This window comes from Entelurus aequoreus, linkage group LG06 (assembly GCF_033978785.1).
Source record: "Entelurus aequoreus isolate RoL-2023_Sb linkage group LG06, RoL_Eaeq_v1.1, whole genome shotgun sequence".
In the NCBI taxonomy this organism is placed as follows: domain Eukaryota; kingdom Metazoa; phylum Chordata; class Actinopteri; order Syngnathiformes; family Syngnathidae; genus Entelurus; species Entelurus aequoreus.
In genome coordinates this window covers 31159525-31186957 of record NC_084736.1, presented here as the reverse complement: position 1 = coordinate 31186957, position 27433 = coordinate 31159525, and the positions used below count along the sequence as shown (strand labels likewise).

At 38.9% G+C, this 27433-nt stretch overlaps 1 protein-coding gene across 1 annotated transcript in view; it reads right to left on the bottom strand.

The window, feature by feature from the left end:
- Positions 1-26256, bottom strand: part of prkcbb (protein kinase C, beta b) — a 289138-nt gene extending 262882 nt beyond the window's left edge. Inside the window, 3 exon segments of the mRNA XM_062050524.1 lie at positions 16362-16393; positions 25839-25950; positions 25953-26256. Coding sequence (XP_061906508.1) covers positions 16362-16393; positions 25839-25950; positions 25953-26016 — 208 coding nt within the window. The 5' untranslated portion in view covers positions 26017-26256.
- Positions 26257-27433: the final 1177 nt, after the last annotated feature.

Here is a 27433-nt window from a genome sequence, read left to right as displayed (position 1 = left end):
CAATAATGCTGAGACAAAAGGTGTCTGACTTGTCCAGACTGAAAAAGCTTGGTGTTAAAAGTCTGATACAAATCTAAATGTTGATGACACTATGATTTATTTAGACATCAAACACAGTTTGTGTGCCTTCAACATGCATCTGGGTTGTCAGCACATGAAATGTGTCGCTCACAAAAGGTCAAGTCTTGCATTTGTTTTCTTTATCGTAACAAAGCCCTTTTCCCCGCTTCTTCACAAACTAGACGTTATTTATTTATTTATTTTTTAATTTTTTTGTCCTGTCCAGCTTGTCAGGCAAATCATACTGTTGATGTAGATGATGTACAAATTTACTTTACAAAAGAGAAGTGTGGGATACTTCTCTTGTTGCCTTATTTCTATTTTGACTTTATTAAATGTATTTATATTATCATTTGGTACAGCCGGGCCGGAGCAGGAGGGGATAGAAAGAGGAAAAAAAGGAAGACAGGGGGAAATGGTGGGGACAAGAGGGGGATAAGACAGAGAGACAAAAACAACAACAGCAAACACAACAATAACAACAACAACAAAAACAACAATAGAACATCAGCAAATAGGATATGTACAAATATGATAGTAAAAGTGATAGCAAAGAAGCAGTTAGTGAAATGAATAATAATACAGAAATGACAATGAACATTATTACACTACAAATGCAGCAATACAAATACCAATAGAAATATTACTATTGATTATGAATAATAACAATAATTTACCTCTATTATCAACAATACAATTGTTCAAATGCAACAATACATATATGTAATGATAACTTGAAATAAAAAAGAAAGCAGATAAATGGAGGGGAAGAAAGACAAGCCAGCTATATTAACCTTGTAGATTGTTATAGTAACAATAGGTTAAGCATTGTCAGTGTGCCATGTGTTACACAGTTTCCCCTAGGGTAACAACATTAATATATGTTTGATGAAACGTAATTATATGCATGAGTGTATGTATGTTTATGTACTTGTATATAGTACTCGGCGATATATGGAATATACTTGATATATCGCGGGTTTGTCTCTGTGCGATATAGAAAATGACTATCGTGATATTCCAGTATACGTTCTCACGCAGTTGCTTTTAGCTGCGGGCATTACACTACAGGCGTTTTTTCACACTTTCTTGTCTCTCCTTCTCACAGATCCATAAAACAAGCGCACCTTCTTACGTACGTCACATACTGTCACGCGTGCAACGTCATAAGCCCTCACGGAGCAGAGAGGTAGCGGAATGGGTAACGTTAGCTGTGATGCTAGCAGAGCGGTGCGAGTGGTAATACAAGAGAGAGAAGGTGCCAATCTGGTAACAAATGAAGGAATATTTAATTCCCAAGAAAAACAGCACGGGGTCCATCATCTGGCGGTGGTTTGGGTTCAAGCGGGAAGATGTTGAACAGACAACCGTAATATCTCAATTATCGGGCAAAAGCATTGCTACAAAAAGTAGCAGCACTGCTAATTTGTAGCATCGTTTGAAAAGTCACCCGCTAGAGAATAAAGAGTGCTTGAAACTCTGCATGTCAACATCTACGTTCAGTGCCACACCGACAAAATGCCCAAGCCACCATTTCAAGATCAACACCATATGAAAAAAATAGTTAACAACAGAAGGAGATAACGTCCGCAGTAACCTACCACATAGCGAAGGAAATACACTATTTGATTTCCTATTATGCAACTCATTTTTATTTGAAACTTTTTGAAATATCTTGTGTGACATCATGCACAAAAGTGCACTTTATTTGTTTTAAACTATTGTAGTGGCATTCTGTACAAAAAGTGCACTTTAATTTAGTGTTTTGACATGTCATCTTAGTGACATCATGCACAAAAGTGCACTAATTGCTTGTTTTAAAATGTTTTTGACAACCTTGCACTTTCTGTTTTGGAAATGACATGAATGTTTGTGCCACTGCTTAATAACTGTTTAATAAATACAGTTTTGGTAAATTGACTTAGTTGCAGTATGAACAAGAATGTTTTAATGTAGACACATAATATCATCATACTGCTGTGATTATATGCATCAAGTGTTAATTCAAGGCTAAGGCAAAATATCGAGATGTATGTATATCGTGTATCGTGACATGGCCTAAAAATATAGAGATATTAAAAAAAGGCCATATCGCCCAGCCCTACTTGTATATGTACAATATGTGTATATGTATGTTTGTACAGTGAATGTATATGTACATGTATGTGTATATGTATGTTTGTACAGTGAATGTATATGTACAGTATGTGTATATGTATGATTGTACAGTGAATGTATGTGTACATGTATGTGTATATGTATGTTTGTACAGTGAATGTGCGTGTGGATTTACGAACTTTGAGTGTGTAGGTATGTCCTGTATTTGTGTATGTATGTGGGAGCGTAGGTACCTATGTATGTATGTATGTATGAATAACGGTGTGTATGTGAGTATATATGTGTATTTGTATGTACAATATATTTGACTCCCAGTGTGTGCGGGAACCAGAGTACGGCCCCAGCCACCCAGAGAGCCCAACCCACAAACAGCAGGTGTGGCGCCAAGGGAACAAGGGACCACCGGCCCCACGCAGCCAGACCGGCCAGCGACAGGAACCCCAGAGCCCGGCCCACCGTGCCGCCCGGAAGAGCCTGCAGCAAGCCGTAGAAAAACGCGAGAGACCACACCACACACGGGCAGAAAAGTGGGACGCCCCGCCCGATGGGCCCAGAGACTCCCCGCAACCGGACGGGAAGACCGCCCCCGCTCCACCAGCAACCGGGCCCCCACGAGCCCAACCCCCACCCCCCCAGAGAGCACGGCGGGGCCCCCTCCAGGCCACCCCACCCAAGTCGGCCGCCGCAGGACCGCCCAGCATGGGGCCAAAGGAACCACCCACCCCACCCGCAGGGACCCGAACGATGGAGATGGAACAACCAGCAGCCGCTCTGTCGAATCCCCCCCTGAAGGAGGGGAGAAAATAAATAAATAAATGAAATTAAGATAATGATATAAAAATATGAAGAAAAACATAATAATAATAGTGATAACAAATTTAAATAAATACCGTATTTTTCGGAGTATAAGTCGCACCGGAGTATAAGTCGCACCTGCCGAAAATGCACAATTAAGAAGGAAAAAAACATATATAAGTCCCACTGGAGTATAAGTCGCATTTTTTGGGGAAATGTATTTGACAGAACCCAACACCAAGAATAGACATTTGAAAGGCAATTTAAAATAAATAAAGAATAGTGAACAACAGGCTGAATAATTGTACGTTATATGACGCATAAATAACCAACTGAGAGCGTGCCTGGTATGTTAACGTAACATATTATGGTAAGAGTCATTCAAATAACTATAACATATAGAACATGCTATACGGTTACCAAACAATCCGTCACTCCTAATCGCTAAATCCCATGAAATCTTATACGTCTAGTCTCTTACGTGAATGAGCTAAATAATATTATTTGATATTTTACGATAATGTGTTAATAATTTCACACATAAGTCGCTCCTGAGTATAAGTCGCACCCCCGGCCAAACTATGAAAATATAGTCCGAAAAATACGGTAAATTAAATATATATATATATATATATATATATATATATATATATATATATATATATATATATATATATATATATATATATATATATATATACACAGGTATATATATATATATATATATATATATATATATATATATATATATATATATATATATATATATATATATATATATATATATATATATATATATAAATAAAGGGACAAGTGGTAGAAAATTGATGGATGTATAAAAAAATTAATTAACAGAAGATCACAGACACGCTGACAAAAAAGGTCACTACCCCAGCAGCTGGCCGACTTGCAGCACCTCGGAATACCTTGCAGCACCAAGCTACCACAATAGACGCGGGGACTAGACCCAGTAGGCCCCAACCAAGACGGGCACCCGGAAGGGATGGACAGTGGGACCCAGGAGCGCCAGACACGCAGCCCAGATGCAGTAGCCTGAGGCGCCGACCCCCGCCTGACAATCAATCAATTACTTATATAGCCCTAAATCACGAGTGTCTCAAAGTGCCGAACAAGCCACAAAGACATCCTCGGCTCAGATCCCACATCAGGGCAAGAAATAACTCAACCCAATGGGATAACAATGAGAAACCTTGGAGGGGACCGCAGATGTGGGGACCCCCCTGGGCGACCGGTGCAATGGACGTCGAGTGGATCTAGCATAATATTGTCAGAGTCCAGTCCATAGTGGTTTTAACCATCGTACATACACACACACACACATACATACATACATACATACATACATATATATATATATATATATATATATATATATATATATATATATATATATATATATATATATATATATATATATATATATATATATATATATATATATATATATATATATATATATATAAACACACATACATATACCCATACATGCATACACATATACATACATACACACATTTACATACCTACATCCATCCATCCATCCACACACACACACACACACACACACACACACACACACACACACACACACACACACACACACACACACACACACACATACACACACACACACAACAACAAATCCATACACAGGCCGGCGGAACAGCGATCAAGCCCCGGCACCCACTGCCCACTGAGAACCAGCCGATCTCCTCCCCAAAGCCCCACAAGTCTGGCATGTGTATATGTATGTACAGTACGGAAAGTATTCAGACTCTAGTCGACGGCAAGACACCGGCCGTGAAGGGCGGCGCGGCAAGGCGCGAGGGTAGCCCAGGCCTGCCAACCAACACGTCAATAAACAAATATGAAGCCGGCAAGTCGCCAGCCCCGACAACCACCACGTGTACGCGCTGCCACAAGTCACAACATTGGCCACCCCCCTGCACCGGACCCAGCAGCCACGGCAAACAAACGGCAGCAGAAACAGCAGCTGCAATACCCCCAGAACAGCCAGCACCACTCGATCAAATCTAAGCGATCAAAAAAAACGCGACCGGCAAACACACGCCAACAGGATCATGGAGACCAGTCAGCCATATTTTTGCTGGAAGGATTTAGTAGAGAACATCGAAAGGCGGCGCATGGCTATGGCTATGCTGCGGCTATGCTAACGCTCTTGGGAGTGTAGAGCGATTTGGCAAAAAACACCCGTCATTTCTGTCAATTTCATGGCTGGCTCAAAGCGTGAACACTATGTTCACAGACAATTCTGGATGCGGATGGATCGGGTCGTTATAGACTGAAAGATGCATGTACGGTGGACCTCCTCGCTAGCATGGGAATACTTTGCGGACTACATCGAGCGGCCTTTGTAGCAGCGGAGTCAAGTGCTAGCGGTGACCGCCAATGGAGACGACGTAAGCGGTGCGAGCGGAAGCAGAAGCGGGGTTGCCGAGCGGGGCTAACAACAAAGAGAAAAGCTAACCAAAGAAGCGTGGAGTCTCCGGGTAAGAAGCCATTTAAACTAGAACTAGCCGGCGTCAGGCTGGATAATCCCTGCACACATAGCAATTCTCTTAGAATAAAACACAACTCACATAATGTTTTTTCTTTTGTGACCGTGTCAGAGGCAGACATACATTGTACTGAGGTAGCTAACTATGATGCGTTCAGTTTATCGCAACATCAAGCAAACAATCTGAATATCCCCGTCGTATCAATTCCTAGATATGGTCGAAACTATTTAAAGTGCAATACGCATAATAAACGCAACATTATTAATATTGCTACTTCGGATAATTTCAACAAACAATCCTCAAAACAGCCCACTACCTATAATATGGGCTTTTTAAACATAAGATCATTATCTTCCAAAACGTTATTAGTTAATGAAGTCATTAGAGACAACAAACTTGACGTCGTTGGTCTCGCCGAGACCTGGCTCAAACCAGACTATATTTTTGCACTAAACGAGGCATCTCCTCCTAACTATTCCAATACACATGTTGCCCGACCTCTTAAAAGGGGAGGGGGTGTCGCACTAATATACAATGAAAACTATAATATTACACCTAACCTAAATAATAAATATAACTCGTTTGAGGTGCTCACTTTGAGGTTTGTCACACCGCTGCTTCTCAACCTGGCTGTTATCTACCGCCCCCCTGGGCCCTATTCGGACTTCATCAGTGAATTCTCAGAGTTTGTTGCTGATCTAGTGACGCACGCCGACAACATAATCATAATGGGGGACTTTAATATCCATATGAATACCCCATCGGACCCTCCATGCGTGGCGCTCCAGACTATAATTGATAGCTGTGGTCTTACACAAATAATAAATTAACCCACGCATCGCAACGGTAATACGATAGATCTGGTGCTTGTCAGGGGTGTCACCACCTCTAAAGTTACGATACTCCCGTACACTAAAGTAATGTCCGATCATTACCTTATAAAATTCGAAGTTCTGACTCATTGTCAACAAACTAATAATAATAATAATAACTACTATAGCAGCCGCAACATTAATGCTGCCACAACGACGACTCTTACTGACCTACTGCCTTCGGTAATGGCACCATTCCCAAATTATGTGGGCTCTATTGATAACCTCACTAACAACTTTAATGACGCCCTGCGCGACACCATTGATAGTGTAGCACCGCTAAAGCTAAAAAGGGCCCCTAAAAGGCGTACCCCATGGTTTACAGAAGAAACTAAAGCCCAGAAATGATCATGTAGAAAGCTGGAACGCAAATGGCGTGCGACTAAACTTGAGGTTTTCCATCAAGCATGGTGTGATAGTTTAATAACTTATAAACGCATGCTTACCTCAGCTAAAGCTAAATATTACTCAAATCTCATCCACCTCAACAAAAATGATCCTAAATTTCTGTTTAGTACAGTAGCATCGCTAACCCAACAAGGGACTCCTCCCAGTAGCTCCACCCACACAGCAGATGACTTTATGAATTTCTTTAATAAGAAAATTGAAGTCATTAGAAAAGAGATTAAAGACAATGCATCTCAGCTACAACTGGGTTCTATTAACACAAATACGACTGTATATACAACGGATACCGCCCTCCAAAATAGTTTCTCTCTCTTTGATGAAATAACATTGGAGGAATTGTCAAAATGTGTAAATGGGACAAAACAAACAACATGTTTACTTGACCCAATTCCTGGGAAACTTATCAAGGAGCTTTTTGTATTATTAGGTCCATCAGTGTTAAATATTATAAACGTATCACTTTCCTCTGGCACTGTTCCCCTAGCATTCAAAAAAGCGGTTATTCATCCTCTACTCAAAAGACCTAACCTCGATCCTGACCTCATGGTAAACTACCGGCCGGTGTCCCACCTTCCGTTTATCTCGAAAATCCTCGAAAAAATTGTAGCACAGCAGCTAAATGAACACTTAGCGTCTAACAATCTCTGTGAACCTTTTCCGTCCGGTTTCAGGACAAATCACTCTACGGAGACAGCCCTCGCAAAAATGACTAATGATCTATTGCTAACGATGGATTCTGATGCGTCAGCTATGTTGCTGCTTCTTGATCTTAGCGCCGCTTTCGATACTGTTGATCATAATATTTTATTAGAGCGTATCAAAACGCGTATTGGGATGACAGACTTAGCCTTGTCTTGGTTTAACTCTTATCTTACTGACAGGATGCAGTGTGTCTCCCATAACAATGTGACCTCGGACTATGTTAAGGTAACGTGCGGAGTTCCCCAGGGTTCGGTTCTTGGCCCTGCACTCTTTAGTATTTACATGCTGCCGCTAGGTGACATCATACGCAAATACGGTGTTAGCTTTCACTGTTATGCTGATGACACCCAACTCTACATGCCCCTAAAGCTGACCAACACGCCGGATTGTAGTCAGCTGGAGGCGTGTCTTAATGAAATTAAACAATGGATGTCCACTAACTTTTTGCAACTCAACGCTAAGAAAACGGAAATGCTGATTATCGGTCCTGCTCAGCACCGACATCTATTTAATAATACCACCTTAACATTTGACAACCAAACAATTAAACAAGGCGACTCGGTAAAGAATCTGGGTATTATCTTCGACTCAACTCTCTCGTTTGAGTCACACATTAAGAGTGTTACTAAAACGGCCTTCTTTCATCTCCGTAATATCGCTAAAATTCGTTCCATTCTGTCCACAAGCGATGCTGAGATCATTATCCATGCGTTCGTTACATCTCGTCTCGATTACTGTAACGTTTTGTTTTCGGGCCTCCCTATGTCTAGCATTAAAAGATTACAGATGGTACAAAATGCGGCTGCTAGACTTTTGACAAAAACAAGAAAGTTTGATCATATTACGCCTATACTGGCTCACTTGCACTGGCTTCCTGTGCACCTAAGATGCGACTTTAAGGTTTTACTACTTACGTATAAAATACTACACGGTCAAGCTCCTGCCTATCTTGCCGATTGTATTGTACCATATGTCCCGGCAAGAAATCTGCGTTCAAAGAACTCCGGCTTATTAGTGATTCCCAGAGCCAAAAAAAAGTCTGCGGGCTATAGAGCGTTTTCTATTCGGGCTCCAATACTATGGAATGCCCTCCCGGTAAAAGTTAGAGATGCTACCTCAGTAGAAGCATTTAAGTCTCATCTTAAAACTCATTTGTATACTCTAGCCTTTAAAAAGACTCCCGTTTTAGACCAGTTGATCTGCCGTTTCTTTTATTTTCTTTTCTACTCTGCTCCCAACCCGGGGTGGACCGCTAGCCTGTTCATCGGATGGGGACATCTCTACGCTGCTGACCCGTCTCCACTCGGGATGGTTCCTGCTGGCCCCACCATGGACTGGACTTTCGCTGATGTGTTGGACTTTCACAATATTATGTCAGACCCACTCGACATCCATTGCTTTCGGTCTCCCCTAGAGGGGGGGGGGGGGGGGTTACCCACATATGCGGTCCTCTCCAAGGTTTCTCATAGTCATTCACATTGACGTCCCACTGGGGTGAGTTTTCCTTGCCCGTATGTGGGCTCTGTACCGAGGATGTCGTTGTGGCTTGTACAGCCCTTTGAGACACTTGTGATTTAGGGCTATATAAATAAACATTGATTGATTGATTGATTGATTGATTGATTGATCGACGATAAAGTTTGCAACTTTTGGTCGCTGATAAAAAAGCCTTGCCTGTACCGGAAGTATCGTGACGTCACAGGTTGTGGAGCGCCTCACATCTGCACATTGTTTACAATCATTCCCACCAGCAGCGAGAGCGATTCGGACCGAGAAAGCGACGATTACCCCATTAATTTGAGCGAGGATGAAAGATTTGTGGATGAGGAAAGTGAGAGTGAAGGATTAGAGGGCAGTGGAAGCGATTCAGATAGGGAAGATGCTGTGAGAGGCGGGTGGGACCTGATATTCAGCTGGGAATGACTAAAACAGTAAATAAACACAAGACATATACCTGTATATACTCTATTAGCCACAACACAACCAGGCTTATATTTAATATGCCACATAACAAACACCTCCCCCCTCCCGTCCATATAACCCGCCAATACAACTCAAACACCCGCACAACACACTCAATCCCACAGCCCAAAGTACCGTTCACCTCCGTAAAGTTCATACAGCACATCTATTTCCCCAAAGTTACGTACGTGACATGCACATAGCGGCACGCACATACGGGCAAGCAATCAAATGTTTGGAAGCCAAAGCTGTACTCACGGTAACGCGTCTGCTATCCAACTCAAAGTCCTCCTGCTTGTGTTGCTGTAGCCAGCCGCTAATACACCGATCCCACCTATAGCTTTCTTCTTTGCTGTCTTCATTGTTCATTAAACAAATTGCAAAAGATTCACCAACACAGATGTCCAGAATACTGTGGAATTTTGCGATGAAAACAGACGACTTAATAGCTGGCCACAATGCTGTCCCAATACTTCCGCACAATCCGTGACGTCACGCGCAAACGTCATCATACCGAGACGTTTTCAGCAGAATATTTCGCGGGAAATTTAAAATTGCACTTTACTAATCTAACCCGGCCGTATTGGCATGTGTTGCAATGTTAAGATTTCATCTTTGATATATAAACTATCAGACTGCGTGGTCGGTAGTAGTGGGTTTCAGTAGGCCTTTAACACCTCCCCCACCAAAAGACTCCGCCCGCCCCAACCTTAACCCGCACAAACACACCACTGCCCAAACAACCGAGACACAGCACCTACACCAGACAAGGGGGCCGCGCTCCCACCGCATCAGGTCACCAACACAGCGCAAGGCCGGGCCACACGGACCCCACCCAACAGGAAGCGAAACCCGCGCGACACCACACAAAAATAAATAAATAAACAAACTGGACGTTCTTTACCGTGTGGCCGAGTGTTTTGTGGTCTTTACGTGTTAATATTAACAATGGTTAACGAGGGTTGCGTGATGTACACCATGGTCTCTTAGCCTTTTTGACCTCGGGGCCCGACTTTTCCACGGCCCCCTCAAATATTGACACTAAATTAATTAACGTACTCTCGATTTTCATCCTATTCAAAAATCTGAGTGCTAAAATAAATAAAAAATGAGAATATAAAAAAATATGCAAAATAAAAATGAAATACAATTAAATACAATTAAATACAATTAAATTAAATTAAATTAAAAACTTCTTTTTTTAATTTGCTCATTTTGTGCATATTTTTTGTTTCTTGGCGCTATCTGGCCATCCTGCGAACAGTTAGAATGTCAGCTCGGTTTTAGTAATAAAATAAAATAAAATAAAAATTAATTAATAAAATTAAATTAAATTAAATTAAATTAAATTAAATTAAATTAAAATACAATAAAATAAAATTAAATAAAATAAATAGCTAATTTTGCTTAATTTTTTGTTTCTTGGCGCTATCTAGCAAACTGTTAGAATTTCAGCTCGGCTTTAGTAACAAAATAAAATAAATTTTAAAGAAAATTAAATTAAATTAAATTTAAAAAAATAAAAAAATTTGAAAAGGTAATTTTGCTCATATTTTTTGTTTCTTGGCACTATATTACCAGCGTGCGGACTGTTAGAATTTCAGCTCGGCTTTAGTAACAAAATAAAATAAATTTAAAAAAAAATTAAATTAAATTAAATTTAAAAAAATAAAAAAATTTGAAAAGGTAATTTTGCTCATATTTTTTGTTTCTTGGCGCTATATTACCAGCGTGCGGACTGTTAGAATTTCAGCTCGGCTTTAGTTTTCTATCATTCACACAAAATGTTTATCGAAATTGCATTTTGTAGTTCTTTAAAAAAGAAATCTCTGTATTGTACTCACGGTTTCCCCTTGATGTAATTATGTAATTAAATGTGGCCGACCGCCACGGCATTTCTATTACCGCCAAACCTTCAAAAAAAAAAAGTTTTTAACTTGAAAACATATAAAATATAATATATTGTAGCCCCCAACATAAATTGTTGGACACTATTTTTAACTATTATTACCAATCTTATTATAACTGACGGCACAATTCAAATAGGTTTTACGTCCCATGCTAACGCTTTCGCCTCGTGAGTCCGCGCTTCCCCAGACACACAACAACACTTTCTCATTCTCCGTCAATCACCTTTCAGGCACGGACGGTGTGTTTGCAAACATGGGAAAAATTACATCAAATCCAAACCACACGAACATGAAACATTACATTAGCTGGTCGTTACAGTATGAATTGATGTATAGATAGCCTATTATTTTCGCACTATTGACAAGTGATGCACCGAAAACTGTGCCACCGAAACCGGATGTAAACAAGACGCACGCCAATTTTCTGGACCGTTGTCAGCATGTCTGTGATGTGGATGTGATTTGTATATACAATGCAGATAAACCCGCGGACAGACATCTACAAAATGTGCAAATATTGAGAGGACAGTGGTGACTTTTAAGAAGAGAAAGTCCAACTGGAGCAGCAGCAACAAGCAAGTGTGATTTCATGCTTCATTTTTTTTTTTCATTTCATTTATTTATTTATTTCAGGCAATGACACAAAAAGTACAAAGTTGACAACACATAATAATATAAATTAATATAGTTCAAAAGGTAATGTATAGTATGTAATGCATGATTGTCCAGTTTTGCCTGAAAGGGAGTGAGAAGAAGATAACTTATTTAATCCAACCCCCAGTTCTCCTTTCAGGGATAATTCACATGAGTTCACTGTTACTTTGTTCAAGGATTATAATACAGATGTTGTATCATAGTGGCATTACCACAGGTAACAATAATTATTACACTGTAACAATAATTTGTATCAACAATGTAGGAATAATGAATATACCAACAATGGTAATAGACAACATAGCAATAATGGTAATAGACAACATAGCAATAATGGTAAGGAAACATTGAGCACATGTTAACACTTTGAGACAAAGTACAACAGCATGTCAAATTAAAGACCCTCATCTCTATATTTGAACCAGACCCCTTGTTTGTATAATAGTTTAAATCGATTAATAGTTTGACATTGCTTGTGTTGTAAGTCCAGTTTGTTCCATAGTTTTACTAGTTATGCTTGAGCAGGGTTTAGATCGTCGTAACTCGTGAGACAGGTTAGTGTTACCCTACTGATGATGTGTTGTTGCAAAAGTAGAGTCTCTAAACAGGAGTACATTCTATAACAGGCCTGGGCAATTATTTTGACTCGGGGGGCCAAATTTAGGGAAAAAAATGTGTCTTTAGGCCAGTATATCTATCTATCTATATATATATATATATACTGTGTATATATATATATATATACTGTGTATATATATATATATATATATATATATATATATATATATATATATATATATATATATATATATATATATATATATATAGTCAAGGTTTCTGTGGTTTGTCCGTTATACAGTGCTCAATACCGAGGTAAAGCGGAATATACGTTAGGTCGGGAAAAAACACAGAGGCTATTTCATCCCTACAAGCCTGTTTCGCAGGTATCCCCTGAAGAGCAGGGAAACCTGCAAAACAGGCTTGTAGGGATGAAATAGCCTGTTTTTTCCTGACCTAATATATATACACTACCGTTCAAAAGTTTGGGGTCACATTGAAATGTACTTTTCAATGATGATAACTTTAAACTAGTCTTAACTTTAAAGAAATACACTCTATACATTGCTAATGTGGTAAATGACTATTCTAGCTGCAAATGTCTGGTGTATAGAGGCCCACTTCCAGAAACTATCACTCCAGTGTTCTAATGGTATAATGTGTTTGCTCATTGGCTCAGTAGGCTAATTGATGATTAGAAAACCCTTGTGCAATCATGTTCACACGTCTGAAAACAGTTTAGCTCCTTACAGAAGCTACAAAACTGACCTTCCTTTGAGCAGATTGAGTTTCTGGAGCATCACATTTGTGGGGTCAATTAAACGCTCAAAATGGCCAGAAAAAGAGAACTTTCATCTGAAACTCGACAGTCTATTCTTGTTCTTAGAAATGAAGGCTATTCCACAAAATTGTTTGGGTGACCCCAAACTTTTGAACGGTAGTGTATATATATATATATATATATATATATATATATATATATATATATATATATATATATATATATATATATATATATATATATATATATATATATATATATATATATATATATATATATATTTAGTGTATGTGTATATATATATATATATATATATATATATATATATATATATATATATATATATATATATATATATATATATATATACACACATATATATATAGTGTATGTGTATATATACAGTATATATACTGTATATATATATACATATATATATATATACATACATACACTATATATATATACATATATATATATAGTGTATGTATATATATATATATATATATATATATATATATATATATATATATATAGTGTATGTATACATATATAGTGTATGAATAAATAAATATATGTATATATATATATATATATATATATATATATATATATACACATACATACATACAAACATGTTCATATAAATATATATATATGTATATATATACACACATATGTATACATATATACACACACACACACACAAACAAACACACATACATACATACATACATGTAAGCTGTGAAAATATGCTGTACATTATGTGTGATTGGGTCTTATTTTCAGGAACACTAATATAAACACTCACAATAAATGATAAATGATAAATGGGTTATACTTGTATAGCGCTTTTCTACCTTCAAGGTACTCAAAGCGCTTTGACAGTATTTCCACATTCACCCATTCACACACACATTCACACACTGATGGCGGGAGCTGCCATGCAAGGCGCTAACCAGCAGCCATCAGGAGCAAGGGTGAAGTGTCTTGCCCAAGGACACAACGGACGTGACTAGGATGGTAGAAGGTGGGGATTGAACCCCAGTAACCAGCAACCCTCCGATTGCTGGCCCGGCCACTCTACCAACTTCGCCACGCCGCCCCGATAATAATGTCTGATTGAACACTAAAAAAGTTATGACACACCGCCTTAAAAAATGGAATGGAATTTTAATTTTTTTTACTGAGTGAGACACCCAAAATGTAAATGAAAATAAAGAACGTGGGATTTACAATATTAACTATGAACAATAAAACACTGAATATTGACAACATATGAACCTCACACCCCCTCTCGATCAACATATTTTACAATAAAGCGAAATGCAGCAAAAATGTAACAAACACAGCGAAATATGAATGCGAAGGGTAAAAAAGCCCCACCTACAATCTGATACATCTGATATATCACTAAGCTTCAGAACTTTGTTGTAAAAATCTCCTTCCGCGTCTGTCCCTGACACCCGCATTTCAGGCTGGCCGGTTTGGAAACACTCTGTGGAAACGCTCCCCACCCACACTGTTCGGTGCCTCGTCTGAGCTGCTGTGACTTACATTACCATAGGAACTAATTAGATTACCATAGTAACTAGTATATCATGCAAAAGCACATCATAATGGCAGCTACACTTTCCATCTTTTAAAACAAAAAAACATTTTTTGGGAATGTCCTGCAGGCCAGATTGAAAAGCTTAACGGGCCGCATTCTGCCCCAGGGCCTTCATTTGCCCAGGTCTGTTCTATAATAACAGCCTAAGAAGATGCTAGACTGTTGTTAGTTGTTTTAAAAAAAAAATACTTGAAAAAAATCTCAACAAAGTACATTGTACAAAGTACATTGACTCTTCCCACCCCCACCAAGGACTGTTTTCACTGCTGGACTCTAGAAAGAGGTTCTACAGCCTCCGTAGCAGAACCTCCAGGTTCTGTAACAGCTTCTTCCCTCAGGCCGTAAAACTCTTGAACGCATCATAATAATCCCCTCAATTCCCTCCCCAAAAACGGATTAACTCACTGGAATATAAAGACAATATAACATACATCCATAAACGTGGATGCATATGCAAAAGTGCAATATATTTATCTGTACAGTAATCTATTTATTTATATAGCTCAGTTGGTAGAGTGGCCGTGCCAGCAACTTGAGGGTTCCAGGTTCGATCCCCGCTTCGGCCATCCTAGTCACTGCCGTTGTGTCCTTGGGCAAGACACTTTACCCACCTGCTCCCAGTGCCACCCACACTGGTTTAAATGTAACTTAGACATTGGGTTTCACTATGTAAAGCGCTTTGAGTCACTAGAGAAAAGCGCTATATAAATATAATTCACACATATCTGCACCTTATTGCTCTTTTATCCTGCACTACAACTAGCTAATGCAACAAAATTTCGTTCTTATCTGTACTGTAAAGTTCAAATTTTAATGACAGTAAAAGGAAGTCTAAGTCTAAGTCTAATTGTACAAAAAGCAACAACAATTGAAAATGTGGCAAAAAGATAAAAAAAAAAATGTTAGGACTAATTAACAATAACAGATTGGTTTTAAATGCATGTATACATTTTTTAAACATTTTTAAAGAAAAACATATCATCATAGCAAATTATGCAAATTACTCGATGGCGTCATGGTGACCACGCCCCCACCGCCACAGGTATTTTGGCAGTTTCGGGGAAACCTTGGTACAGCTTAAAAAAATGTGGGCATCCCTGCACTATTATCTTATAAACGGTGACATGTATTCATGTTTTCATAAATCAGAACGTGCGTCCAGGATGGAAGTACAGTGAGAACCAGCAGTTGTCTGATGATGAAATTAACAATATATATGTTCATGCATAATTAAACAACACCTACACAATGACTCAATCGACAAGTCCCGCCTCCACTTCTAGACTCCGGCTTCCGCCAGCATACCGTTTCCACACACGCATCTTTAGTTTGAGGCTTTTCAAGGCAGACATGTGCTAAAAGGACCAAGGCGAGAACTTGTCCTCCTACCTTGACACTGGAATCCCTGCTTGCCGAAGCCCCTGTGGAGAGAGCACACACACAAAGAGACAGGTTGAACCAAACACACACGGAGTCCTGTGGGTGCGTTCACACTTGGGAGTCGGACCCTCAGGCCTCGGCTAACGTTTACAGCAAACACTGCTGCGCCTCCATTGGACGACAATGCATGAAAACCACGTCTTTAGGGTTTGGGAATGTAACCATGTAAAAGTGTCATACCACGGTTATCGTAATATTGGTGAATGTGCTCAAAAAGTACTTAAACATGAAATATTTTGACTGTTTTTTTTTAATAACAATAAATAAAGACGTTGAAAGGCCACTATTTTGCATGTTTCGTGTTTCTTATGCTTCACTGATAATCTTTAGTCCTAACTGTTTTAATGGTTAATCTTGTACTACCGTAATTTCTGTACAGCACCGGATTATAAGGCGCACTGCCGATGAGCGGTTCTATTCAGGTCTATTTTCATACAAAAGGCGCACCGGGTTATAGGGCGCATTAAAGGGGTCTTTTTTTTTATTTTTTCTGAACGTAAAAGACTTCCTTGTGGTCTACATAACATGTAATGGTGGTTTTTTTGTCAAAATATAGCATGGATGATGTTTTTCAGATCATCTTCAAGCCACTTTGTGGGCGGTCTTATTTACGTGGCTCACCTTCGACAGCGTCTTCTACCCGTCATCTTTGTTGTAGCGGTGTAGCGTGCAAGGACGGGAGTGGAAGAAGTGTCAAAAGATGGAGCTAACTGTTTTAATGACATTCAGACTTTACTTCAATCAATAACGGAGCAGCATCTCCTCATCCGTGGTTCACTAGTGCAACATCAACACCGGAAATGTGTCCCGTGAAAAACCTTCCGACCGGAACTCTCTAATAACTAAAGTTCCTTGGGTGAATAATGTAAACTCACTACACCGGTATGTTTTAGCGCTTTCATGGCAAGTTTACTGACAGATATAAGTAGGGATTATGTTCTAAACCGGTTCTCCCGGTTTTTCGATAAGAAAAGAACCGATTCCATGGACTGGAATCCCTTTTTGAGAACCGGTTCCCGTTATCGAGGCCACTATAGTAAAGAAAAATAGTTGATTCTTTATTCGAAACCCAGAGAACGAACCCCTTCCCACAGGAAATGCCCTGTAGGACGGCAATGTTATGCCCATTTGATTGTAGACTCTTACTGACACCTTGTGGCGATATGAAAATACTACGCGTCATTAGTTTGGGCACTTCCGGGTTGGCGACGTCAGTTCAGTTCATGAGACAATTGAGAAGTAGACAAGTTGTGTTAGCTCTTACAAGCCTTGGAAAAGAAAAGTCTGTAAGTAAACTGTTTAACTTCTCTATGTAACGCAATATTAAGGTGGAAAGTGTTTAAATTTGATACAAAGATGTTTATTGAAAAACGATTTTTGGGCACTGTTTCAATGGATGTTTTGAGGAGTTAAAATGGCTGCTAGTCGTGTATTTCCACCATCGAAATAGTTTCAACACTCAGAAGTATTTGTTTGATGATAGTACTGTATGTTTGTGTGAAGTTAATATTTATATATTGTGTATTACATTTCAGTATGTAAATTGAATCACATAGCTTATACATTTGTCATTGTGTGTATTTCAGTTTAAAAAAAAAAAAAAAAAACAGTCCAGTGCAAGACAAAAGTAAAGATAGGAAAAGACAAAGCAAGATCAACAACAATAAAGAGCCTAAATGGATTAATCTGCTTTGGAACTTTATTAGACGTCTTGGATTGTTTGTTAGCTGTCTGCCAAGCTGTATAACCTCAACACGTATAGTGAGGGCAGAACAGGCAATATGCAATTATTGCCAGGCTTCACTCTCATGTAAGGGGGGAAGAATTGTTGAATGATGACTGTGGTGTTCTTAGTGTCATAGTGTGTGTAGTTAGTATGTTCCAATAGCAGCAGAAGTGCACTTTTTGGAGAGCTGTATTATTTTCAGTTTTGTGCCCAAGGGACTGATTTTATTTAACACTATATTATTATTTATACACCTATAGTGATCACAGAGACAGGTTGTTATTGTGTTACTGTGTATATTTGTTTTTCTGAAAAATGCCACTTAATATACTTTGGGTAACAACAGTCAATATATATATATATTTTTTTTTAAGGGGGGTAACAGTCAATATTTATTTATTTTTTTAAATATTTTTTTTAATTATAAAATATAAGTGAGCTTTTGTTAAACCAAGTATTGTTTTTTTCCATATACAACAACTTATCTGGAATCGATAAGAGAATCAAAAAGGAATCGGTTCAATAAGAGGATTCGATAATGGGCTCGAACTCGATAATTTCTTATCAAACATCATCCCTAGATATAAGTAAGAACTTTACACTACTTTATATTAGAAATGGCAACAGCAGAGGATGAACATCACATAACAAGAAGATAGAGAAAAAGAAAAAGCTTATCGACTACAATGTCGGCACGGACTACAGTGGGGGACGTGCGCAAATTTTCAGGACTTATGCAGATCTCAAATACAGATCAGCAGGTACCAGAAGGTAAGAATTGTTGCTTTTGCATAATATTGTGAAACAAAACGCCAGATAATATGTCTGCTAATGGGTGCCATTTTGCGGTCTTTATACACACACCATAGTAGTACTTGTAGCTCTGACTACGGTAGACGTAATGGGCCGACAATCCATCAAGCGGTGCGGCTTCAAAGTTATACTAAAACATTTTGAAATATTTTTGAGTGCCTTGTGTAATGTTCTTTATTTTCAATGGAACATTTAAAGTTTTGGTTTTGTTTACTGCAGTCATATTGCAGTCTGCACGTATCTCTTGTGTGACTACCATGTACTGGTCACACTTATCATTAAACCATGTACCAAAAAAAATTGCTTCGAGGTTGGTAAGCACAACCAAAATTATTCCGTACATTAGGCGCACTGGTTTATAAGGCGCACTTTTGAGTTTTGAGAAAATGAAAGGATTTTTAAGTGTGCCTTATAGTCCGAAAAATACGGTATTTAAAATATTGGTTTGGTTTGTATTGGAATAGGTTCACATTTGAACTGATACGTTACCAATGACCAAAATTAGCATCGCTATCATAATCGCAATATTGGTGAATGTGCTCAAAAAGTACTTTTTACATTCGTAGATGTTTTAAAATAACTGACATAAATCGATACAGTTATAAAAGCCAATATTTTGCGTGTTTTGTGTCTTTTATGCTTCACTGATAGTCTTTTAGTTGTAGTGTTTTATCTGTTTTAATAACTAAACTTTTGTCATTTTAAATATTGGTTTGTATTTTATAGGAATAGGTACCGTTCACATTTGAAACAATACGGTACCATTTCCCAGTACCTGGGAATCAATACCAAAACCAATTGTCCATACTTTTGTGTGTGTTAACAAATACTGTTTTAAGTAATACAATCACATTTTTAGTTTTATTGCAACATTTAAAAATGAGCTGATTATGATAACTTCTGTCCAACTGTTATATCTTGTTACATTTCTGAGTGAATTGCTTTGTTGGCATTGAAAATGGCAACATTACCGAGAGGCGGTTTGGCTGAGTCCGCTCTCAGTGCTGCTGGAGTGATTGGCCACGTGTTAGTGTTAGGGATGTAACGAGATGAACATTTTACATTACGGTCATTGTTACCAAAATTAGCACCGCTATCATAACCGCCATATTGTTAAATGTGTTCAAAAAGTACTTAAACACACACTGAAATTCTTAGATGTTTTAAAATAACTGAAATAAATAAACACACTGTTAGGAAAGCCAATATGTTGCATGCTTTGTGTTTGTTATGCTTCACTGATAGTCTTTTAGTCTTAGTATTTTATCGGTTTTATTGGCTAAATTCAATTGTTTTGAATATTGGTTTGTATCGTAACACTTTAACATTTATTTAAATGAAAAGGGCAAACCAAATAAAATCTGTTATTTATTATTTCCGTAAAAGCATCTCCGTCTCGTAATCCTTCGAGTATAAAATTATCACTCTGTTCTAAGAGAGCTAGCTTGCGCAGCTAGTGGGTCCGTCACAATGACTTCCGTTTTGTTTGATCAGCTGTTTTACCGCAGCGTTACAGACACCGTTTGGAAACAACTAAGGTATGTAAATAAATATTTCTGTGTAAATAACTCATTTCACAATGTATGTATCTGCGGCTTATAGTCCGGTGCGACTAATATATGTGGGAAAAATATTCTCCAATTTAGTGGGTGTGTCTTATATACCGGTGCCCTCTATATTCCGGAAAATACTTTTTTTGCTAATGTTTACTTATTTTTTATCAAAATCTTGTATGTAACAAAATGCAATGAGGAAATAATTAGGACAAAGAATCACTTGATTTAAGTGCAGTTTTTTATTTTCCTATATCCAAACACAGTGTTACTATTCAATCCGTGTGTAATGTTACAGTGGCCAAAAATATTGAATATGCTTGTTCAATAAAACCTCTGCCTTGTTTTTAATGAATATTTAGGTCTATTACGCTACTGCATTTTAATGTTGGTCATTAATAATGTAATACATTTAGTATATATAATAATGATATATAATGTATTAACAATGTACAATAAAAAATACACAACACCTCTAAATATTTAAATAATCGATTTATAATCGAATTATAGCTTCTGAATCGTAATCGTAATCAAATCAGGAGATTCTCACCTCTAATACTGCTCCATATTCTCCCATGTGCTGATTTCATGTTGTTGCTAAAAACTGATGAACTCTCCAAACGTGCAATCACTTAGCTAGATAGCTACATACAAAACCCAAAACCAGTGAAGTTGGCACGTTGTGTAAATGGTAAATAAAAACAGAATACAATGATTTGCTAATCCTTTTCAACCTAATTGAATAGACTGTATGTACCTTTCAGCATTAATGGTGCCTTCACAGATGTGTAAGTTACCCATGCCTTGGGCACTAATGCACCCCCAAATGCTGGCTTTTCAACTTTGCACCTAGAACAATCGGATGGTACTTTTCTTCTTTGGTCCGGAGGACACGACGTCCACATTTTCCAAAAACAATTTGAAATGTGGACTCGTCAGACCACAGAACACTTTTCCACTTTGCATCAGTCCATCTTAGATGAGCTCTGGCCCAGCGAAGCCGGCGGCGTTTCTGGGTGTTGTTGATAAATGGCTTTCGCTTTGTATAGTAGAGTTTTAACTTGCACTTACAGATGTAGCGACCAACTGTAGTTACTGATAGTGGTTTTTCTGCAGTGTTCCTGAGCCCATGTGGTGATATCCTTTACATATTGATGTTGCTTTTTGATGCAGTACCGCCTGAGGAATCGAAGGTCCGTAATATAATCGCTTACGTGCAGTGATTTCTCCAGATTCTCTGAACCTTTTAATGATATTACGGACCTTAGTTGGTGAAATCCCTAAATTCCTTGCAATAGGTCGTTGAGAAATGTTGTTCTTAAACTGTTGGACAATTTGCTTATGCATTTGTTCACAAAGTGGTGACCCTCACCCTATCCTTGTTTGTGAATGACTGAGCATTTCATGGAAGCTGCTTTTATACCCAATCATGGCACTCACCTGTTGCCAATTAGCCTGTTCACTCTTGGGATGTTCCAAATAAGTGTTTGATGAGCATTCCTCGACTTTCATAGTCTTTTTTGCCACTTGTGCCAGCTTTTTTGAAACATGTTGCAGGCATCACATTCCAATTGAGCTAATATTTGCAAAAAATAACGAAGTTTTCCAGTTGGAACATTAAATATCTTGTCTTTGCAGCCTATTCAATTGAATATAAGTTGAAAAGGATTTGCAAATCATTGCATTCTGGGTTTTTTTACCATTTACACAACGTGCCAACTTCACTGGTTTTGGATACATACTTTCACACATAGAGATGCTTTCAGGGTCAAGTCATTTATCCATGACCAAATTAAAAAGCCATCACGAGGCTTTCATGATTGCAGTTTGGGGAATAACACAAAACAACGCTAAAAATAAACGCTGCAAATGAGGACAACCTCGACACAGACCTGCATGACATTAATAATAAGTGCAGTCCAGGAGGGCCGAGGACATCTTGCTGATTTAGGGGATGAAAAAATGGTAGGAAGGTAGGGTTGCGCAATATAGACGATATAAGTGATATCAATTCGGTTGACGATGGAGCTTTTAACACTATCGTTATATCGTGATAGTGCATGTTGTTTAGTGCGAAGCTGCTTCTAAGTCACTAATCCTCGTTAAATAAACTACAAGTATCAATGGGAGACATTTATGGGAGACATTTCTTACTGGTGGTACATATGTCATCACGGTAGTCCGACTTGTTGTTCAATTTATGGCTTATTTTATTTTGTTGCTTATTTTATTATCTCTACTTTTATTTCTTTAATAGAGTATTTCATGAAGCGCGACGGTAACACACAAATTTCCCCCCAAGGATTAATAAATAATTTCTGGTTCTGAACACTGGAGGACGAGGACTAGCTAAACATGTTACATCAATAGGGTCCCGTTCACATTTGAACTGATACGGTACCAATTCCTGCTACAAGGGAAACGATACCGGTACTAATTTTTGGTGCTTTTGTGTATGTTACTAAATATTGTTGTTTTTTTTTTTAATATAATTTTTTTATTGTAACATTTAATAATTAGCTTTCCAGTTGTTATATCTTATTTCTTATCACATTTCTGAGTCTCATTTGCAAGTATGACATTAAGTTACAAAAACAGTTGTTAGATGGCAGTAGTGTATAGTTTATGGTGTTTTTTTAGTTTTGTTGCGCCCTAAGAAGTGTTAATACTGTAAGTATTGTACTTATTACGCATCAGCTGTTGGATTGTAACGTGCATCTTAGTTGTTTTCATTAACAAATTTGGAGGTGTTGAAATCGCCATGTAAAATCGCTGATGCTAATCAGTCCCATGTCAATAGCAAAGCCAATGTATATTAGCATCAAGCTAGCGCATTTTTGGAAACTTACGTTGGAGCGTTTTTGGAGTCAATTTCTTTGTTTGCATTGAAAATTGCAACATTGCCTCAAGGTAGTTTGACAGAGTCCGCTCTCAGTGCTGCTGGAGTGATCGTAAAGTGCCAAAGTGCGAAGACCCGGAACACCGGCTGTGTCGGCAACCGTGACCAAGGTACCGTAACATTGCACCGTTGGATTTTACGTGACTCGGGATTGGCGCGCTTCGATCTGTACCAAAAAAGTACCGAATTTGGTAAACATCCCTGTACATTACACACCATAGGAAGACATGCTAACCGCTAAGCTAGAACTCTTGAATTTAAACAGGGGTGGGCGAATCCATACAAACATTGACAGTAACGATACCGAGTACAGTATCAGCATATGGCTGATACTACAGTGATAATTTTTTACTACCAAAAAATATTGCTTTCTTGTTGTTTGTTATTGTTTACAAACTCAAGAAATAAGTCAGTGGACACATGAGGACATTAAGGGCAAAAACAAAAGGATTTCAATAAGATGCCAACAGTACCTTAAAATTCCGCTACTTCTTTCCTACGCTTTGCGATCTGCGGCTTATAAATCGGTGCAGCTAATTTATGGATTTTTCTTCACTGACAGTAACAATTTTAGAAAATATATATATTTTTTTTTTAAATAAGCAAAAACACTGACACTGTGTTTTATTATTTGTGCTGTGGCGCCATCTTTTGGAGGAATTCGCTCACAGCAGGTGCTGCAGTGAAGTGTTTTGGGTTTTTTTCAACCGGAGTGCTGTTCAGTCTTCTAGCCGTCCATAGCGTTGCTACTCGTAGAGATTCTTCATTCATCACTCCAAGCAATGTTTGTAAGTTTGATAATATAACTAAAACAATTCTTACTTACTAAAGCGCCCCATGTGTGATGTGTGTAGGAGTGTTTTCATGCATATTTGTACGTGCTATCGTAATGTAATGAAGCTAACGCCATTAGCTAATATGGTAACACGTTTTACAAGTGTCTGCGTTAGTATTATTTCAGTTTTGTAAATTCACCAAAACGTCACCGTGGAGTTATCGAGTCTGTTTAGCTGATTGGAGAGCTAGCTTGCGCAGTCATGACGATGACTTTTGTTTTGTTTGATCAGCCGTTTTACTGCCGTGTTACAGACACCGTTTGGAAACAATTAAGGTATGTATAAACATTTACGAAATATTTATGTGTAAATAACTCATTTCACAACGTATATATCTGCAACTTATAGTCCGGTGCGGCTAATATATGGAAAATATTATTTTCTTCTCAAATTTAGTGGGTGCAACCCTGCCCTCTATTGTCCGGAAAATACGTTTTATGCTAATGTTTACTTATTTTTCATCAAAATCTAGTATGTAACAAAAAGCAACAGGGAAATAACTAGGACAGTGGGCTCCATCTAGTTTTGATTACCATAATTTTTTGTCAGCAGCTAAATTAGGAGCCTGTTTTGGAATATTATCATTTATACGCCAAATGATATATTATAGCGCCGTTAAAAGTAGTCCTTCTGCGTTAGCGCTTATAATAACAATATCGCGAATACATGCTAATGGAATATTATCATTTATACGCCAAATTATATATTATAGCGCCGCTAAAAGTAGTCCTTCAGCGTTAGAGCTTATAACAACATCGCTAATACATGCTAATGGGATATTATCATTTATACGCCAAATTATATATTATAGCGCCGCTAAAAGTAGTCCTTCAGCGTTAGAGCTTATAACAACATCGCTAATACATGCTAATGGAATATTATCATTTATACACCAAATTATATATTATAGCACCGCTAAAAGTAGTCCTGTGTTAACGCGTATAATAACAATATCGGTAATACATGCTAATGGAATATTATCATTTATACGCCTAATGATATATTATAGCGCAGCTAAAAGTAGTCATTCTGCGTTAGCGCTTATAATAACAAAAAAGATGACTATTTGTATGGTGCTCGTCATTTCAAACTGAAAAATTATATTTTTATGTATTTTTCTCCCAGGTTGAATACAATTTTAATTCACTCTGGTAATTCTTGTCATTATTTTCATTTTTTTATTCTCATATATTTCGATATTTGAGCTCAAATTTTATTCTTTATATGTTTTTTTTCTTTTCAGATTCAGAATTCGGGCACCTAATCTCGTGTAAGGGGCGTGTCGTCAATTTAGAGGGGCGTGGCCTCGGCATGACAGATTGATAGCAAACGTTAGCCGGCCAAATATTAACAATATACAATAAAAATACACAACTATAAATATTTAAATAATCGATTATAATCGAATCAAATGATGTATTATCACAGGAGGTTGCAGCATAATATCCATCCATCCATCTCATTTGATGTTTGTTTTGGAAATAATAGTCAGGGTGCCGCCCACGCACCTGCATCAACAGGTGCACATAATGAGTGTTTATTGGAGGAAAAGTGGTATAAAAAAAAAAACACTATAGCGTGGAAACATGAACTCACCAGATGAAGTCCGTGCAGTGGCTGCAGAAGGTGGGCTGCTTGAAGAAGCGCGCCGTGAACTTGTGGTCCTTCACCTCGTGGACGTTCTTCTGCCGGAGGGCCCCTTGGCGGCGAAGCCCCGCATGGGCTCCCGGGGGCCATCCTCGCCGTCACTGTTGCTCGCCGCGCAGTCAGCCATGCTCGCGACACCTGCGCCTCAACTTCCCACGGCCAAGTTGGCGCCAAAAATAACAGACAAAACCGAAAAAAGGAAAAAGAGAGAGAGAACGGTCACAGGTGGGCTCGAAAAGTCCGCACTTGCTGGGGTTTCGGACGAGTGTTCGTGGAATGGTCGCGCGTGGGTGAGGAGCGAGGAAGCTACTGAGAGGCTGCGAGAAACACTGCTTCCTCCTTCGGCGTCCTGCGCGTGCACGAGCGGCGCGCCACCGAGAGAGAGAGAGAGAGAGAGAGAGAGAGAGAGAGAGAGAGAGAGAGAGAGAGAGAGAGAGAGAGAGAGAGAGAGAGAGAGAGAGAGAGAGAGAGAGAGAGAGAGAGAGAGAGAGAGAGAGAGAGAGAGAGAGAGAGAGAGAGAGAGAGAGGTTTACATTTTACGTTGTTCTTCATTGTCAATATTTAAAAAAATTAATGATTCATTCAAATATGATTATAATTAGATTTTACACCATGAGAACCACGGACTCGGACTTGGAGGTGCTGATTCTCATCCCAGTCGCTTCACACTCGGCTGCGAACCGATCCAGTGAGAGCTGAAGATCCTGGCCAGATGAAACCATCAGGACCACATCATCTGCAAAAAGCAGAGACCTAATCCTGCAGCCACCAAACCAGATCCCCTCAACGCCTTGACTGCGCCTAGAAATTCTGTCCATAAAAGTTATGAACAGAATCGGTGACAAAGGGCAGCCTTGGCGGGGTCCAACCCTCACTGGAAACGTGTCCGACTTACTGCCGGCAATGCATCCAAAAACCTCCATCAATAATTGATATGCACACTGTAAGTATATATGTAATGTAGGGTTGTACGCTAGGAATGTCACGGCGGGACGCACCTCTGCTCGCTCTGCCCGCATCGCGGCCACGCCCCTGCTCGGCTGCAAGCGATCTGTAATCAGCTCACCTGGGACTAATGAGGGCAGGCAGCATAAAGGCCAGCGGACCCGAAGATCCAGGGCCGGAACGTAGTTAACTTCCCGTTGTAAGCATCTCGTCTCTGGCTTCCCTCCCGCGTACTTGATCTCTCTCTGTGTCTTCCCAGTTCGGTGTCTTATGTCTCTTGTGTCTTCCCGCAGTGCTTCCCGTGTCTCCCGTGATCGAGCAGTGTGCTTCGACTCCACTTTTGACTTTGGACTGCCTCCCTCGGTCCTCGACCCCCTGCTTGGACACGGACCTCGTTGCTTCTCTCAGCCCCCGACCGCTTGCTTGCCCACGGACTGCCTTCTGCCTTTCCCCCTTTGGTCTGGCGAAAGATTCGCTCAACACTCACGGTAACACACAACAGTTATTCCACACTTAGTCACACACCATACACACTCTTGGATTTCATCACACTCCATTCCCTTGTTGTTTATTAATAATATTTTTCGTTATTTTATATA